The sequence below is a fragment of the Podarcis vaucheri genome (assembly GCF_965113315.1).
Source record: "Podarcis vaucheri genome assembly, chromosome: 5".
Lineage (NCBI taxonomy): Eukaryota > Metazoa > Chordata > Lepidosauria > Squamata > Lacertidae > Podarcis > Podarcis vaucheri.
The window spans coordinates 9,722,196-9,741,179 of NC_138763.1; the positions used below are offsets into that span (position 1 = coordinate 9,722,196).

Consider the following 18,984-nt stretch of genomic DNA (forward strand, 5'->3'; position numbering starts at 1 on the left):
CCCAGTACGTTTCCGAGCACGATTCAAAGTGTTGGTGCTGACCTTTAAAGCCCTAAACGGCCTTGGTCCTGTATACCTGAAGGAGCGTCTCCACCCCCATTGTCCAGCCCGGACACTGAGGTCCAGCACCGAGGGCTTTCTGGTGGTTCCCTCCCTGCAAGAAGTGAGGTTACAGGGAACCAGGCAGAGGGCCTTCTTGGTAGTGGCGCCTGCCCTGTAAAACACCCTCCCAGCAGATGTCAAGGCAATAAACCACTATCTTATCTTTAAAAGACATCTGAAGGCAGCCCTGTTTAGGGAAAATGTTAATATTTAATGCTGTATTGTTTTTAACACTTGACTGGGAGCCGCCCAGAGCCGCCCAACAAGATGGGCGGGGTATAAATAAATTGTTGTTGTTGTTATACAGGTAAGAGCATACATGCATGAGAACACACCCAATTATTTCTTTGCAATCAAGTGTTCTAAGTTTGGCAGCGAATGCAAGCCCCACCGCTTTCAGTAGGAGTCTGACCCGCTCAGCATAAAGGCTGGTCCATGGGCTAAGGCCCTTCTGGTGATACCGCAACTGCACAGAGCAGTACCAACAGGAAAGCTCTTGTTTCCAAGTCTGCTCCAAGTATTTGTGGGAAAAGCAGAGGTGAAATGTTCTTCCTCCAATCCCTCGCAAGCCAGCTCCATTCCTACCACTAGTTGAGACCTGATCTACGCCCTATAAAGGCTACAGGTCGAAGAAAGTGGCATTTTCAATGCTCCCCACATAAAACACTCCCAACACAGTAAAATAAAGTAAGAAAAGCAGCACGTCAGAGAGAAAGGTTCTCACTCAGCCCACTTTCTGCTCTGTTGGTTTTCTTCTTGCAAGGAGTATTGGAAAAATATGACTCTAACCCCCACCCCCTGCCTGCGATATAAAGTCCATTCTACTGCTTCGAATTTGCTTCTTTATGTAGATTAAGCCTTAGAGCTTATAGACATTCACTTTGGGTTCCGTTTTCCTCCTCAGACGCAATTTACTTGATGCCATTTGCTTATTTAAACAGATGCTTCAATTTATTTATTTTTAAAGCAGCGCGGCCGTTACTGCTTTACATCTCTTCATGCTGAATTATTCAAAATCAATATTTTTTGACAAGTGTGCTATGAGATGGCATTGGGTTTTAAGCATGAAATTAGCATTCCTAAGAGACAGCCTTCCGCACGTGAACGCACGCAGCATCAGCAGCACAACGCAGCCAAAAGACAACGAAGGAGCTCTGCATTCTGCATCTAGCCTACGAGTGAAGATGTCGAAGGCATATAGAGAGGTGGAAACAGCCTTGGGCGAGTGATGAGGATGGCAGCTTAATGGATAGGACAAACATTTATGCAAGGCAGGCTGCATGCGTTTAATACTTGATGCTGCAAGCAAAACTGCTAAAGTACATGGAAGGGATGAATAGGACCCAACTGTCTAAGTTACGGTTTTATGCATACACAAAAAAGGAGCACACTTCTACGGAAAGGGATGCCCGTCCCTTTGCACCTGGTGTGCACACACCGGCAAGAATGCCCAATTGTGTAAGGCAAAGAATTAGGTACACTTCTAGTGTTCTCAGCTATTGCAAGGAGGTTTTCTAGTCCTTGTGCCTGCAGAGAAAAGCCTGAAACAAGGAATTTCTCAGGGCAGGCACCCTTGCCCATGTGGTGGGAGCAGCAGAAAGGCCCCCACCAAGCACATAACATCCCATGAAGTAGTTGCCCAATACCCAAGATGCCAACTCGTGAACGGCCAGAGGCAAGTTGCCACATTGCTGTTTTCACTTAAGAGAAACTGCTTCAGTCCAAAGCAATGGAAGTACTTTCCTCAGCAACCAATTAAGACACCCGTTCCCACAAAAAGGTGTGGAAAGTAGAAAAACCAGGTACAAACTACTAAGGTTCCGCGACTATAAAATACTGGGCTTGGATGTAGGAAGTCTCAGTTCTAAACCTGGGTGAACCATTTATCTTTTTGCTCGACCCACCTCAGAGGATTATGCTAAAATGTAAGGAGGGAGTAATATTTAGTGTTTGCAGAGAGCACTTGCAGCTGTTTGCACGTATTATTTTGGTGAAGTCCTTACAATCACCCTACAAGGTAGGTCAGTATCACTGCCATATCGCAGGTGGGGCACATAAGCTGGAAATAAGAGGCTTGGGGTGAGATTTGAACAGGGGGCTTCCTGGTGTATAGTTTAACCTTAGCCATTCTTATATACAAGCTCCTTGAGGTCATGGTGAGAATTAGCATTTGCTTTGAGGAGGAAGTGAGAGCAATCTTATCACAAGCGTCAAAAATCAGATACTCTTATTCTGGGGCAAAAGATGGAAAGCGAATGCACCCCAAGTTTAATTAAAATTCAGTCAGGTGAAACAGATGTTTGCTGCAGACTTTGAAATGCTGCACAAGGCACGAACAAAACAAAAGCAGAGATCTAGTATGCAAGCTAAGTAACAAAATCCAATTTAGCTTCCCATTCCAAGAAGCAGAACAGCACATTTCAATTTATGAGGCCCCGTTTTAAATGAATCCTTACAAAAGAGGATTGACTTTCTATCTCAAAAAAGAAAGACAAGAAAGAAAGAAAAGGAGGAGGGATGGAAGAGATCACACTCAGTAGCTACTGAGGAGATCACATTTTTGCCAAAGCAGAACGACGACAGACAGCTGAACCTCAAAGAGAGTTTGGGAACAAAATTGTGACAGCATCAGAGGGTGCAAAGGTTTCAAAAACAAGACAATTTCTAGTTAACAAAAAGAAAAATAAAGGCTGACTTAAATAATTGATTTAATCAATATTCCATCTGATAATTCATGCGCTTCCTACAAAGTGACTACTTGACCCTTGTTATCAACTAAAAACAATTTCATTTACACCTGCTGCACTCTACATACAGTTCTGAACACTTTCCATTTTTACCTACAGAGGGCATACTTTTAAAATATCCCCATAGAGAGACTTTCTTATCAAAAAGAAGCCGTATCAGTTTTGAGCTAAGGAGAGGACTGTAGGAAGCTGTGCTCTTATCTAAAACTTTGCCTATTGCTTCCAGCACTGCTTCTTTCTGCTTCACTCTGCCTTGGCTGACCCAGCCCTGCCTTCACAGAAACAGAGCAGCGAAACGAACAAGTGCTTGTGATCAAAGGCTGGGATAGCTCAGCTGGTAGAGCACGAGGCTCTTAATCTCAGGGCTGTGGGTTCGAGCCTCACACTGGGCAAAAGATTCCTGCATTGCAGGGGGCTGGAATGGATGACCCTCGCTGTCCCTTCCGGCTCTAGAATTCTATGCACAGGCTGAAGGAAGGCCTGAGAGTCACTGGGCAGGTTAAAGCAACCCTGTCTTCACAGGGTCAATATACAGTGCCCATGGGCCGCATCTAATGTTCACTGTCGACTCGCACAAAGGTGAGTTTTAATGTTGAGCAGAGGACGCCAATGCAACAACTGCAATAGCAGAAACTCGTTGCAGAGGATTGTGGAACTCGCTGCACAAGACTGCGCAACGAAATTACCAGCAACCTTTTGGTGCGTTCCTCTTGCGCAACAACGTCCCGCTGGAATAAAACATTTCGCGAGCGGCACAAGTTTACCGCTAAGTGACTTTGATTTGGGGCAAACCTTGGATACAACCCTATGTTTCGAAAGTGGGCAAGACATTCCAGAAGTGGGCCCCACCAACAAAAAATGTTGGGAGTGCAGAATGCTCTCATTCATTGTGCCAACCAGCTGCACTCCTTTTTATGCCTCCACTTCGGTTTCCTCCCCCTGCAACAGTCAGTATTGCACACACAAGCCAAGCAAGCTCAGTTCTTGCTGGATGTTTTGGAGTCTCTCCCCCACTTTAAGTCCTAAAGGCAACGTATGTCTGCAAGCCTTAACAAAATAAAGATTCAGATATCTGAAGAAGTGTGAATGCACACAAAAGCTCATACCAATAACAAACTTAGTTGATCTCTAAGGTGCTACTGGAAGGAATCTTTTTATTTTGTTTTGACTACAGCAGACCAACACGGCTACCTACCTGCAAGCCTTAAGTTTCCCAAAGCCTGACAGTACTTCATTTTGCACATAGATGGTGCCATTTTGCCTACATAAGGATAGCGAACTCCATTCTCCAAGTGACCAAGTACATGGGATACTTTGGAAATGATCAACATGCTTCTTCATTCGCACAGAAAAGTCTCAGCGTATCTGGTAGGGACATTGATTAGCTTTATGGTTTAACGGCAGGGCTAGCTTTGCTAATATTAATCTGAATGTAAGTTATTCCTCAAGAAACAAAAGTATTTTTACATAATAAAATAAAAAGCTTATTGATTGATCGATCGATCGATAGAAGGAACCTGCTTTTATTCACTCTGAAGTATTTCCAAGATTTAAGGATGTGCCTTAAATAAACATTTAATAAACATCTCAAGTCTACTTTAAGCCTCTCTGCAAACAAAACCCATTTCAGTGTTCAGTTGTGATTTAAGCAAACATTAAGCAAACACCTAGAATGCTCTGGAGCCCAAACACTTTGCTACATGGCTCCATATATAATTCTTAGTGCTGAGTTGCTGAGCTTCCAGTAGGTTGAGGAACAAAAGCCAAGGCTGTATAAGGAGGCCATCTTTTCCGATCCTGAAGCTTGCTAGACCCTTTCTTTCTGTCTTTCTTTCACACACCTCTCTAAATATTTTAATCAGTCAACTCAGTTGGATATAGAAAGTCTTTCCTGTTACCCAGAGGTTTTTCCATCCGCCATATTAGAGAGGAACATTCTATCTGGCAAAGACTCCCTGGGCGGGTTTATTCTGCACTATCAAGTTTACTATTTGGGGCTTGGAAGGGTATTTCCACTAGGTCAGTGATGCCGGAGGGTAATTCCCCAGCTATGTGTGATGCTTGCAACCAGCACTTCTAGCACAAAGATGCTTTCCTCGCTTCTGCTTTTGGTTCGTGGCTATGTATATTCTGCAGCCAAGCCTGGGACCGTCTTTCATGCAAAACCTGTGTTTTATCAGGAAACTACAGCATCTCAGATCTATCTTAAGCAGCCAAAGACACTCATTTATTTAAGACATTTACATGTCATTTAATCCTAAGCCCTTCTAAGTTATGTACATTTAAAAAAACAAATAAAGTTGAATTTAAAAATAAAAGAATAAAAACTCATCATAAACCCAAATGCTACTTTAAAATGCCTGCTGGAACAAGGAAGTCTCAGTCATGTGCCTGAAGTTCTGCAAAGAGGGTGCCTGTCTAATTTCAGCTGGGAAGGAGCTCCGCAGGCTCACATCCACTACAATGAATGCAATGTGTCTAATAATTATGAGCCATGCATTTGAGTCATTGAGGACTAGCTGACTGGGACGGAATATAAGGAATCAGATGGTCCTTACGATATCCTGGACCCAAATTAAGGACTTGGAAATTAATACAAGAATCTTGAACTCTGCCCAATAATTTAGCAATACAGTGGAACCTCAGGTTGCGAATGTGATCCGTGCAGGAGGCATGTTCGCAAACCGCGTCGCGTCTGCGCACGCGCGGGTCGCAATTCGGTGCTTCTGCACATGCACAAAGCGCAATTTAGTGCATCTGCACATGCACGATCGCCAAAACCCAGAAGTAACCCATTCCAGTAATTCCAGGTTCGGCGCGGTGCATTCATTTCAAATTCATTCTTCGAAATAGTTCAGTATTACTCAGCTGTTAAGGGCTTTCAGAGCACACAGAAACCTACCTTTTTAGTCCATCGTTTTACTCCGTTATATCCTTTGGTTACCAGCTGTCTATGAAAAAAGCTGTTGAAGAAATGAACCTAAAAAAGGCAGAAGAGGTCGATGACTGATCACATTCGAAGCCTCCAGTTCTAGCACAATGAACTCCAGCTGAATGCAAACCAAGATCTGCTGCACCCGAACTAAAGAAGGTTTATTTTATTAAGAGCATTTTTATACCACAGTAAAAACCTCTTAACTAGTGAAGGAGGGGAGCTTCAGCTCACAAACCATGCTGTGTGATTCTGAAGGTCCAATTTTATTATTTTAACTGTTTTGTTATGCTTGTTTTATTGCATATTTTAATTAAGGATGTTTTAATACTCCAGTGGATTTGTTATTGTGTCTCTTGGTTATGTGTTGATTTACAGTTGTAAACTGCCTACATGAAATTTTGGCGTGTAAGCAATATATAAATTAAATAATAGTAGACGAATGTCCATACATAGCCAGTATGTGCTGTAGAGTGGAGTTCATATGTAAATAAACAGCCAGCAGATTAAAGGATTGACTACTCCCTCCCCCTGTGCAAAGTTAGGAATAACTGCCCCCATAATTGCCCCTCTCCATTTTCCCTTAGGACTAATACTTTTAAGCCACCTTTCCCCCCCCTATCCAATTGAGCTACTGTTGCATAATACAGAACCAAGTAAAAGAAGCTCACCTTGTCAGGGACTGCGTCCATTATTAGCTCGCCATACATGTTGATAATCTGAAAGAATTTAGAGAAGAAGAAAGTTGAAACTTTATTAGGGAGGAAAATCACATTATATTTGTGAATTGCTCCTCTGCAATGCTCAATGTATCTGGTCATTCTCTGAATGCATTCCTAGAAGCCAGGATACATATACTGCACATTGAAAATAGATTCTGCACAATCCAACAACAAAGAAAGCTGAATTCTGCAACCTGAACAATTTAGAATGAATTACCGTATTTTTTGCTCTATAAGACTCACTTTTTCCCTCCTAAAAAGTAAGGGGAAATGTGTGTGCGTCTTATGGAGCAAATGCAGGCTGCGCAGCTATCCCAGAAGCCAGAACAGCAAGAGGGATTGCTGCTTTCGCTGCGCAGCGATCCCTCTTGCTGTTCTGGCTTTTGAGATTGAGAATATATTTTTTTCTTGTTTTCCTCCTCCAAAAACTAAGTGCGTCTTGTGGTATGGTGCGTCTTATAGAGCGAAAAATACGGTAATTTACTCTGTTTTTGCTAGTAGCAATGAGTTACGCTGGAGACTGAAAGTCTTATTCTCTGGAGGTTTATTGTGCCACCTTTTCAGCTTCTGAGATTGCAGCAGCTACTGCCCCCAAACATACAAGACTGCAACCGTGAGGACTGGAATCCCACCCACCCACAGTGTCGGATTTAAAACAGAGACTGCCCCAAATGGCAGCTCGCTCCATCTTGCAAGAGGTGTGATTTCTGCTCTTTAAAAAATGAAGCACATGTTCGTTTTGTACCAGTGTACTCCCAACATTTTTCCACCAAAAAAGAAGGGGAATATGGCTCTGTTCTCTATGGCAGAGGCGGTTCTTCTTCCTCCAATTACATTCACATGGACAATGTGTTCAGGAATAAGTTTACAACGCTGCTATGTCCTTCATTTATTTTATCTAAAGCATTTTAACTTTGCTTTTCAACCAAAAGGGCTCCCAGAGTGGCTTACATCTGATTAGTACAAACTTACTTACAGGCTTACAATCTAAATTGCACAACACAAAAGCAGCCTGGGGGGAGGAGGGAAGACCAACAAATAAAGCAAACCCACACACCAATTCTTAAAGTCGCACAGTAATTCTTAGAATGACCAGATATAGTATGCACAACTTTATCTCTATGAAGCTCAGAGAGCCAGACCTGAGAAAACCGTGAGCTAATTGAGCCTTTCTTCATTAAGTCAGGTAGCTCAGTGAAGATTAACATATTTGTATGTATCCAAGGAGATTAAGGGACACTTGTGACCTGCAGTTACACCCTGGCATTGAGGGAAATGACTTTGTGGGTGTATTGTAGCAGATTTGACACATGCAGTGTTAGAAACTCAGATATACACTGGTACCTCTGGTTAAGTACTTAATTCGTTCCGGAGGTCCGTACTTAACCTGAAACTGTTCTTAACCTGAAGCACCACTTTAGCTAATGGGGCCTCCTCCTGCCGCCGCGCCACCAGAGCACGATTTCTGTTCTCATCCTGAAGCAAAGTTCTCAACCTGAAGCACTATTTCTGGGTTAGCTGGGTCTGTAACCTGAAGCATATGTAACCTGAGGTACCACTGTATAAGATAGGCACCAAACGCCTCCTTAAACCAGGATTACAGTTGCAAAAAAGAATGCCTAGTTGCTATTTTTGGGCCAGACAGCTCAAAAGTCATATTTTTCAATACAAGTTTTTGATTTCTGAAATTCATTCTGATTGTGCAGATAAAATATAATGGATAAATTTTTACAGGATGTGTTGCTAGTGCGTGGAAACAGTCAAAATCCAAGGATCCCCAGGCATGCACCTCCAGACGGTGGAGACGTCAGGCACCATCCTGGCACCCGGGCATCTTCACTTGGTCACAAGTGGCCGATTGCCAGGTGCAAAGTGCGCCTGGCACATTTCAAAGGCTGGACACATTACTTACTGGCTTGATATGCAGCAGATGGGAAGAGTCCTTTGTGAAGCAGAAATTCTCTTCTCAATCCAGAAAGAGGCTACTATTTTACATTGTATACAGATTTCCACAAATATGCAAAAGCATTTGGTATAACAGGAATCTAGACCTGACCACACAAGATAGGGTGTAAGGATGTAAATATTTTTTTTCCCCTAGACCGACAGACAGAGCAAGTTCCATGCTCACATCTTGTCTTAGAGAATTTTCAAATCTCATTTTTAGGCAGCGATGCGAATCACCACTGAATGCAGCAGACAAGTATGAGAAGGAAGCAGTCATGGTTATTTGCTTTACAATTTTGTCTTATTCTACTGTTGCAGTCAACCATCTTTGCAAGCTTCATTTTCTCATTCTGCTAAGTAAGAATGCAAATTTTGAAGGATGCACTAATCCTAGCCTGGAATACATGTTTCAAACCCAGCATTCCAATTCTAATTAGACAGTCTAGTTCTGTACAAATCAAGCCACTTACTTACACCACAGCAATCTAACCAATTTGAACCCAGAACCAGATTAAGGGGGCAATTCTATAACAAGGTCTACTAGGATGAACTCCAATGAAGCTGAGAGGTTATCCTGTCTTAACTTCCTCATACTCAACTCAGATATCCACTGGCTTATCTCCCCCACGGAAGGGCATTCCATAATAGTCATACCTCGGGTTGAAGTAGCTTCGGGATAAGTATTTTCAGGTTGCACCCTGCGGCGACCCGGAAGTAAGCGCGCTACTTCTGGGTTTCGCTGCTTGTGCATGCACAGACGGTCAAAATGACATCACATGCATGCATGCGCAGAAGCGGCGAATCGTGACCCGCAGACGCGGGTTGCATTCGCTTCTGGATCCCGTTCGCATCCAGAGGTACCACTGTATAGGACCAACCAGTCATGAGGTCAACTAATGCACACATGACAGTGGCCAAACTGGTTCAGGAAAGGGGTTATTGGTATATCCATGTAAGCTGATAATAGGTGCTCCTCACTTGAGAGATCACCTGAACCTCTGGTGACAAATATGGACCTAGTAACACCCTTGAATGTACACACACAAACACGCACCAATATTAGTAGTGACTTGAATGGTTCCTTTCCTCCCAAATCACACACCCTTCCAGCAGTATGCCAACTGGGTAGGAGAGACTTTTGAATAAATGTGTTTTTTAAAAAGTTTTTTTTTTAAAAAAAGATGACCTTGGGTGGGAGTTTTAACAGACGTTACTGAAGATCAGTGAATTCTCGCATTGCAGACGCCTCTACTGGATAACCCTTGCCTTTTCTATACTCTAGAACTCATTTCCCACAATAAGGACAAGATCCATGAAGACAGTATAGAAGCAGGTTAATGTTTTGCACCCTGCTCCAAAGAAAACCCAACATCCCTTCAACCTGGAAGCAAGGCAACAGTACCACGATGGTGTGACTGAAAGCACCATTTTAAGCAGCAGAACCTGCAATTGCTCTCACCTGATCGTTTAGCCAGTTCTGACCATCCAACGTTGTCAAATCATCCATATCCAGCATGTGCTTGTTATAGAAGACTCGGAAATTGCAAGTGGAAGATTTGGGATGCCTCGTCTGATACTTCATGATTTCCTTGGTGATGAATGGCTTTCTGGAGCAGGCAGCCGAGAAAGAGATAAGACAATGCGAAGTTATCCCAGCACATTTGATATGCAGCTCTGCATAGCCATAGGGAGCCAGTGGAATCCGGAAAGTGAATCAGCAGAGCGAAGAATTAAGAGATAGCTACTAACCTATAGGAGAAGTCTTCATTAAAGACTTCCTTTAATCTTCCCATAACATCCTTTTCACAGAGTGGAATTAGACTGCCATATTTCTTCATTACTTCATCTAGGAATCCTTATAAATAGAGAGAGGGGGTTTTTTGAAGAAGAAAAAGTATGCATAGGAGCAGCAGTTACATAGGAATCAGATGACTTATTTCTATGGTTGAGTTTCTACGAGCCATTTTCAAGTCAGAATGTGAACAGTACAAAATTGATGTACAAGGTTGACAACGACGCAATGACAAGTCCCAGACTTGGACCCCTGTTCAAATGAGCATAGACATACACTTTCTGCAGAGCCACAGTATCTCTGTAGTACTGTGAGGGAGAGCAAGCATGCACTCATGAGGGGCTTAGCACCCTAGTCCCTCCTAGAGAGCAAGAAGCATAAAATGGTTTCTAGGGCTTGTCTAAAATAAACCTGATAATCCTAAACCCAACCCAATCCTAAATCCAACCCAAAAGGGAAGCATGCTACAATCTCTGCCCAGATATGAGGCTTCCTGCAGCCTAAGTGGAACGAATTGGGGGGGGGGGGCGTGTCACACAGCTGTAGTGCTTAATTAATTGCACCTTTGGTATATAGCATTTCTAGGCAGATGAAAGAGTTTCCAATCAGCACATCATCAATTTACATTACATGGCTTGGGAGAAGAGATACATACCCCTAACATCTGGATGAAATTGCGGTTCTGTTCGCATACCGTTACGCTGAGGCAGAGATGGACAAAAAATAAACGTGGAATACGCAGCCCTTTAGATGGCAGCAATCAGACTGCGTTTCTCGAAACTTAACATCTTAAATTTCGAAAGACCAGTTGGGGATAATTGCAGGGAGGGGAAGAAGCCTACAGAAGCGCAAAAATGAACCTTCCTGGGTCTGAATGCAGGACAGGTGCTATACTGGCCCTGACTGAAATCAACCCAAATCAATTAGATGTTCAGAGAATAGAGTCATGGGAATGCACAACAAATCAGTTTCAAAATTGTGGGCACCCTCTACTTACATTGTGACAAGGAGAAATATTTTTAAACCCATTGTACACGCCAAGTAACCACCGACACCATGGAACATTTCTAGCAGGAATTGCTACAAGCCAAGGACTCAATCACCCCTCTTTTCCAGAATGGAATTGGCCTGTGCCAGATGGATACCACTAAGGACACACCAACAGCCCAATCTACACTGGGCTGCCAAGAGGTGAGTACAGGGGATACGGATCTACTGAGCTCACAGTCAGCAAGTAGCTTCACTCCTTTCATTACCCATTCCATTAAGCACTCAGATTTTTATTTCAATATGGAAGACGGGCAACTTTAGCATGTATTGAGATTAAGCCTCCAGTCTGGGTTCTCCTAAGTAACTGGGGCCACAATAAGCAGACAAAGCGTTCTGAAGAGTTAAACTGCCTCTTGATTTTGGCTCCAACCCCCAATTGCGCCAGTCTCAATTTCGTCCCATAACAAGCCCATCAAATGAAACACCACCACCAATGCACTGTGATTGCAACCCACTGGTTTATCATGCAACTGCGCTATCAAAGGGCAGGCCTGTACGATCTGTAACCCATCAAGCTTAATACAGCCCAGCAGCCATTACTAAGGTCCATCAGGTACTAAGACTGCAGCTCTTGCAATCCCAGACAGGCAAGCAAAAGCCAGAGCTTCACTGCATTCCTGCAAAAGCCACAGTACGTGGCTTGGAGGATCACAAGAATGACAAGGACAGGCCAGCTGAACTGCTGTGTGTGCAACATCCTAATCTCAAACCCACAATAAATATAGCAAGTAGTACAACAGTGCATAAAATGTCATTATAATCTACAGGGACAGCACCCAGATTCATAGCATAAATAAACAAAACCAGCAATAAGCATTAAGAGTGTTGCTATATACCACAAAGCCACACAGCCAACTGCTCGTCAGTGACGCAAGAAGCTCTCTGGCTGCTTCTTTTCCCACTCTTTTGGGTCCCTGATTTCTGTCCTGTGCTTCCTCTCAGAGGCTCATCATGAGGGCTTTTACAGTACGGGTGATCTAAGAGCTCTGCGCCAAATACGTCCATGCTCATGGGCCCTTCCACCTCCATCTGACCACTGTCCTCATTTTGCGCTAGCTCCACGGAAGAAGGCCCATTAGCAAAGCCGTCGTTTGTGCCCAAATCTGCCTTGGAGGGCCCCAGCACTGTCTCGCCGGCACCCGTAAACTGATTCGTTCCTCCATCTCCTGGGCCTAAAACCGAGCTTTCTTTCTCCGTCACAGAGACGAAACTATCAGGGCAGCTGTCCAGTGCGGGTGCCTTCTGCGCTTCCTCTTTGTGAGTAGGCTGTGCTCCACATGCCGCTTCTGCTCCATGCAACTCCGGCACGCAGGGCTCAGCGATGCCATTTTGGTCTCTGGGCGCAAGTTCCTTGTAATGGAGCTCCCGGCAGGGCAAGCGTGCGCCCTGGGTGAGGCAGGCGTCAGGCAGGTGTGTTTGACTCTCCTCAATCAATGGTCCTGGCATATGACTGTTCATATCTGACAAGCTGAACAGGTTCCAGGGAGATTTACTTTTCAGTTTCCAAGAGGGAAGCGAGGCCCCAGAGACTCCTCGGCGGAGGTCCTCTTGCCAATCTCTGCTTACTTTCTCCACCCAGCTCGGCCTCCTTATGCTCAACTTGCACGTCTTGCCTCTCCAAAACCTGGGACGAGATTTCGCGATTCTAATCCAAAACTTGACCGCAGAAAGTTTCTTATACATCATAAATAGAGATCTGTTTTTTAAAGTACACCTTTTAAATCTAGGCCTCCTCCTTATAGTCAGGAGGTCACAAGTTCCATTTTGCTCCAGGCCTTGGCAGCAGCACTTCCTTCTGGAGTTGTTCAGAACCTCAACGCCACTGTTATTGCTCTCGCCCACCTTCCGAGCAAGACCATCCTCTTTTACCAGGAAGGTAGTATTGCTGGTCTCGGTGCTGTGCTGCTTGCTTTGAGAAGGCTTTGGGTCAACCGTTAAACTGCAAAATTTATTCAGAAGTTCTTCGCTCTGAAAGGATGCGCCACCCAGCTCCTCTGCCACTGTAACAGGTCCTCCACTTTTGCACCAAGGAAAAAAGCTTCTGTGTATGTTTTGTGGAAAGGTGCAGTTTTCAAAAGGTACAACTTGCTGGGGGTTTGCATTTAGGAACACTTCAGGAGCCCACTTCCTCTGGAGCCAAAGACTCTTGCTTCTGCAGGGCTTCGTTTGTTTCAGGCTCACAGAGGTCCAAGTGCCTCGCCTCCCTCCTTTAAGTAGAGAAAGACGGTTCCTTTGGAAGCAGTACTGCTTCAGCCCCCAAAATCCCACCGTCCATTTTCGATAACCGGCCAGCAACCGACTTCTCCGCTGTATTTTTCTCCTATGCTCTTTCATTTTTCTGCTGCATTATGATCTCGAAGTGCAGCTGCAACAGCAAAGGAAACACAAGAAAGAAACAAGTTACACCACAGAGAACTTAAAAAGTTCCATCATTCAAAGCCCTCCAGCAACACAAACTGTTCAGAACCCGTTTTTTGCATGCAGCAAGGTAAGTTTCCTGAGGAAGACTGCAGAGACATACTAGGGACTATGAGTTCTTTCCTGGTCATTAAAAACTTGCTGTTTGATTGGACCAGAGGCAACCACACCCTTGCTCATCAGTGCAATGCAGAAGAACTCAAGTCTCTCCTGTTTACTGATCTGTGTTAAAGATGCCCATTTTGCCAGAGCTACACTTGACATGGTTCAAATTGTGACTTCAGCCCCAATTAGTTGAGCCACTCCTTATTCCTCCAGTCACCAATGTGCCCCCAATTCTGCATGTGTATTTGCATCCCTTTGCAAACCAGATCATAGCTGTTAACGTTTCCCCCTTTTTAAGGGAAATTCCATTATTCTGAATAGGATTCCTCACAAGGGAAAAGTTGACAGCTATGAACCAGATGTCTACTGTGCTGCCAGGAAGGCAAGAGGTTATGGGAAAATTTGAGAAAGGCATGTTGGGAAATAAGCTACTTTTCCTTTAAGATCCGGTGGGAGAGCAGTGGCTAGGAATACAGGACAGTTTCTCATCCCAGGCACAGGTGTCCTCAAAATGCCACTAAGCTCAGTGTCATGGCCCCATCTGCAATATGGCAGCAATGCTAGCCTACCTTGCAGGGTTACTGAGAAACTGTTTGTGAAGTGTTTCTAACACCTGAGGCATTATTCCAGCCTTCCTCATCTGGAGGGAACAGCTTCCATCAGACTGCCAGCACAACTGGGAGCTGTGATCCAAACCTTCTAGAGAGCACCAGGTTGTGAAAGGCAACACCATGCAAATACTTATTATGTAGTATATAACCTCCCCCCTAGCCAGTTTGAACAGTCTTATTTTTTCAGCACAGTGAAAAATTGCACAGTGTTGCAGGCTATTTGTAACTGGTATTATTATTATTATTATTATTATTATTATTATTATTATTATTTTAAAAAAGAGAAAACAACCCAAATAAGCTAAACAGAATTAGGAAGCAGTCAGAAAAAAGAACAGAAATTGTCATATGTGGTGGACATGCCAATTTCCAAAGAAAAAGGGGGGGGGAGACCCTAATAAGAATGACAGGACATGAGATTGTGTTGGATCTCATTTTTTGTTTTTTTAATTAAACTATGCACGTGGTTCAGAAAAGAGCTAACAAATAAACAAAATTAGGAAGCATCAACTACAGAGCAAAGGGGCTAGATTGAAAGTTACAGTCTGCTTAAATAGCCCAATTAAAATTAAAATGTGCTTTTGAAAAGAATTGGATTTCTGTTATTCTTTTCAAGTAATTAATTAGTATATTTAAAGAAGATTTACAAGAATTGCTGTATTTAATTAGTTATTAGTGCATAGGTTTAGCTATTAAGTTTATTTATTGAAGAACTGTATTTAGAATTTGCAGATATAAACTTTACGCAATCTTTTTTAAATAAAAATCACTATAAAACTGCAAATACACATTGTGAACAAGGCTGGAAAAATCCCATTTAGCGCCTTCAGTTTACTTTGCTCCTTAACTTGAGTCTTATTTGTGTGTTCTGATACCCCCGCAACATTAGATCTGTGGAAGGAAGAGTGCGGACCAACAAGCTAGCTCTGCCTCACCTGGCAGTCCTCATCTCCATTCATATATTGGAGGCAAACGTCTGCAAAAGGGAGAAGACAGGTGGGGTCCCCTGTGAAATTTGGAACTCCTGAAAGATCAGGTTTCCAAGTTGCACAGGCAGCCTGGGCAAAGAGAAATGACTCTTCTCTTCAGGGCAATGTGACAGGGTGCAGTTCACGAGGGATTAGGATGCATAAAGGGCTCTATAACACCCTGGAAAAGATCCCTCAAACATGCCAACACCTGGACAAGTACTGTGCTTCCAAGAACTATGTCACGCTTTTGTCCACCATAAGGGAGACAAAAGCAGAACTAGCAGTTCTGCCAGGAAGTAGATAGTAGTTTGATGTGACAGTGGAAACTTAAGCCCTTCCCTGTGACCCAAATTATTCATTCTTGGCCACTTTATTTTACCTTGGCTTTATACTGCCAGGGTCCTTTACAGACCTTCCCTTCAAGTCTCCGCCAGTCCAACCCCACTGCCATGGTGATGTGTAATGCAAGAGCATGAACAGTGAAAGCTTCTTCTGTTACAGCTAGACACAGGAGCAATTGGCAACCAGTAAAGAGGACCTCTTGAGGAGAAGTGTATGTTGATTAGTGCATAGCTCAATACAACAAAAGTCAGAACAAAGTTGAAGGAAGGAAATAAGGGGAAGGTGACGGAAAAGCAAGGGAGGGAAGCTTAACAGACTACAGGAAGAACGAGAGTCATACTTTCAGGAACTGTCAATGCCTGCTTGCTGAAGAGGCTCGATTGGAAAGAAGGCAGGTGGCTCGCTGAATAGAAACGGTGAAAAAGTAATCCTTTAAGCATCGCTGAAGAGAGATGAAAAGTACATTTGGAGGGTACCCAATGCTTTTCGAAATGTGCAGCTGCTGATGAAAGTGCAAGAGAGGATCAAAAATAGTTTCTGTTGCACACTTGAGAGCAAGAGGTAGGTAGGTAGGTAGGTAGGTAGGTAGGTAGGAAGGAAGGAAGGAAGGAAAAGCCAAGGGCAAAGGCAGTGGTGCTCAGCAGCCCACATATCCTTCTGAATACACAAGAAGCAACTTATAGCCTCTCACCTAGATACTTAATGTGATCCGTCACTTGACATGTGCTCTTAAAAATCGGTGCAGCTAGGGCCTCTCTTCAGGAGTCGGCGTGGCAAAATTAGGAGCATTAGATGTCAGAATGTGTAAGAGCCATGGTGGATCAGACCAGACACCTGCCTAGTTCAGCACCCCACTTCCCACAGTGAGAAACCAAAAGCATATGGGAAGCATATGGGAAAACCAAAAGTAGAACGTTGATAAAACTGCCTTCTCTCACAGCTGTTCCCCAGCAGCTGGTATTCAGAGGCATATTGTCTGAACCTGGAGGGAGCATATAGGCATCACGACTATACTGTATAAACTGAGAACAAGAACCATAAGACAGTACATAGGCATGATAATAGCCTTCTTATAGGCAACAAAAGAGCCTGGCATCTCCTCCATCTGGAGGTGCATTTCTGGAAATCACACACTTCTACCCCATCCTGTAGAATTCTATCAAGTAATATTTTATCTGAACAATCAGAATGAATGTCAGGAGCCCAAATGCTTTTTCTGTGCACACTGAGCAGGAGCAGTGAACAAATTATAGCTAATTGGTGTAGCTTCTCTTCAATTACCCCACCACCCTGCTCACAGTTGTGAAGAATATTATTACGTTATGAATGGTCAGTGTCAACATTAAGAAAGAGAGGTAGGAATAGGCCAATGTACATGTGTGTGGGCTTTCCCTGGATTACGTGACTTTTCTTCTTTAAGTTCTCAAAGTTCCTAACGTAGCTCAAGGCTATCATCTGAACTATCCAGATGTTTAACTGAGAATCAATCACAGTCTGTCCATCATTTGAAAAAGAAGACTAGGCATTCTGTTTTTGTGACTGAAACGTTCGTTCAAGGAGCCATTTGGCCCCTACCTTATATATCTTGGGTTTCTAACACTGGACTCTGTAGGACTAGGACCTAGAAGACCTGGGTTCAAATCCCCACTCAGTCATGAATTTCACTGTGTGTTACTGTCCTCTCTGTATAACCTGTTTTGCTATGGCTGGTTACAACCCTCCAAATACCACTAACTGTAAAAGGAACCAAATAAATTATTTACAAAAAAATAAATGGAGAGTGCTGCTACATTGGGGGGGGGGGGGCAACTAGCCATTCTGTTTTTGCACACACATATAACCCAGGTTCCAGGAGCCATGTGGTGAACAGCTTTCCATCCCAGTTTCTAACACTGCCTGTCTGGTTGCTTTAGGTTCTCAACTCCCATCAGGTCCAGCCAGTATAGCCAATGGCCAAGAACAATAGGCACTGGAGTCAAACAATTGTTTTGTCTAACTCTGCTTAGGGGTGGGGGGGAAAGGTTCTGAATATGCACATACTATTAACATTAAAATGGCTTGCTGCTGCTCTTTCCCCCATTCCCATGCCAGTACCAAAAACCGCAACAAAGCATGAAGATAGAAGCACAAACAGAACAGAAAGTTCAACTCATTAGCCTCTGTTTTCACTGCTCAGACAACAGTGAGCCGCAGAAATTCTTATGCATGGAAAGTTCCGCACATTCAAAGAGGCTACTGAAGCCTTCCTAGAGTTTTGTCCACACTTTTTCTTTTTTGGGAGCTTTCGTGACAATAAAAGCTTCAATATACTATCCACAGAAGGGCAGAGCATCAGGAGTTCTAGCTGACACCATGAACTGCACAAAATCAATTCATTTTACACATTTAAAAGTTAAAACTATATCACATCAGTGTTTTGTTTTTAGGAGACTTTCATGTGCTGCACAAGACATTACTGCAAACAAGACATTTTATTCTAGTACCAACATTTAAGGGCTGACCGCATCATTGGCAAGTGACAAAAGCAACAAATGCAAACTTCAAAAGCAGAAGTGGACAAGTTACTCAGTGCCAGGGGGCAAACTGGAAAGATGTGACTAGAAAACAGTTGCTAATCAGCGGTTTTTGCTGCTTTAAGAAGTTTAATCATCATGAAAATGAGAAAGTATTGAAACCAGTATATGTGCAGCAGAACTTCCTAGAGAGGATAATCAACATTATCTAACACATATTCGGGAAATTTTGTTTGCCACTAATTTGGACATCTTTTAACCAAATTTTGCATGACTCTTCCCAAGATTAATGGGTAGGTGTTTATCCATGCTCTGATATATTTGGACACCGCTTTGAATCATGATGGTAACGTAAACTAAACCTTTCCAAACTGCACTGATTTTTCGGGGGGGGGTGTCTTATAATTCCCATGCAACGATTGGCACAAATAAGACTGCTAGTACAAAACGGACTGAAAAAATATTATTTCTGACTGGCACAGCAGGTGGGTAATTTTTTTCATCCTTCCTCTACAATAACCATTGCCATAGGGAAATCCCGATTCAATCAAAAAAAAATCAAAATGGGTTTAAATACTAAAACATATTCAAGTATGTAACACTGCTCACAGAGGAGGAATTAGGTTTTAACGTACAGAATAAAACCGGGGTGGGGTGGGGAGGACTACTCTATAGCCACACAAACATTTTGGGGTGAAAGGGGCGCTGCATGTTATTATCCCACCCTAAATA

General features: G+C 43.3%; 1 protein-coding gene across 2 annotated transcripts in view; it reads right to left on the minus strand.

Annotated features, from left to right (window-relative positions):
• SENP5 (SUMO specific peptidase 5) overlaps positions 1 to 18,984 on the minus strand; it is a 35,850-nt gene that overhangs the window by 7,515 nt on the left and 9,351 nt on the right. For both annotated transcript variants that reach the window (XM_082224138.1, XM_082224137.1), the window contains exons 2-6: positions 12,129 to 13,657; positions 10,200 to 10,305; positions 9,910 to 10,057; positions 6,453 to 6,500; positions 5,752 to 5,829 (exon numbers count right to left, since the gene is read on the minus strand). In XM_082224138.1, coding sequence (XP_082080264.1) covers positions 5,752 to 5,829; positions 6,453 to 6,500; positions 9,910 to 10,057; positions 10,200 to 10,305; positions 12,129 to 13,626 — 1,878 coding nt within the window. In that variant the 5' untranslated portion in view covers positions 13,627 to 13,657. The remainder of the gene's footprint in view (positions 1 to 5,751; positions 5,830 to 6,452; positions 6,501 to 9,909; positions 10,058 to 10,199; positions 10,306 to 12,128; positions 13,658 to 18,984) is intronic.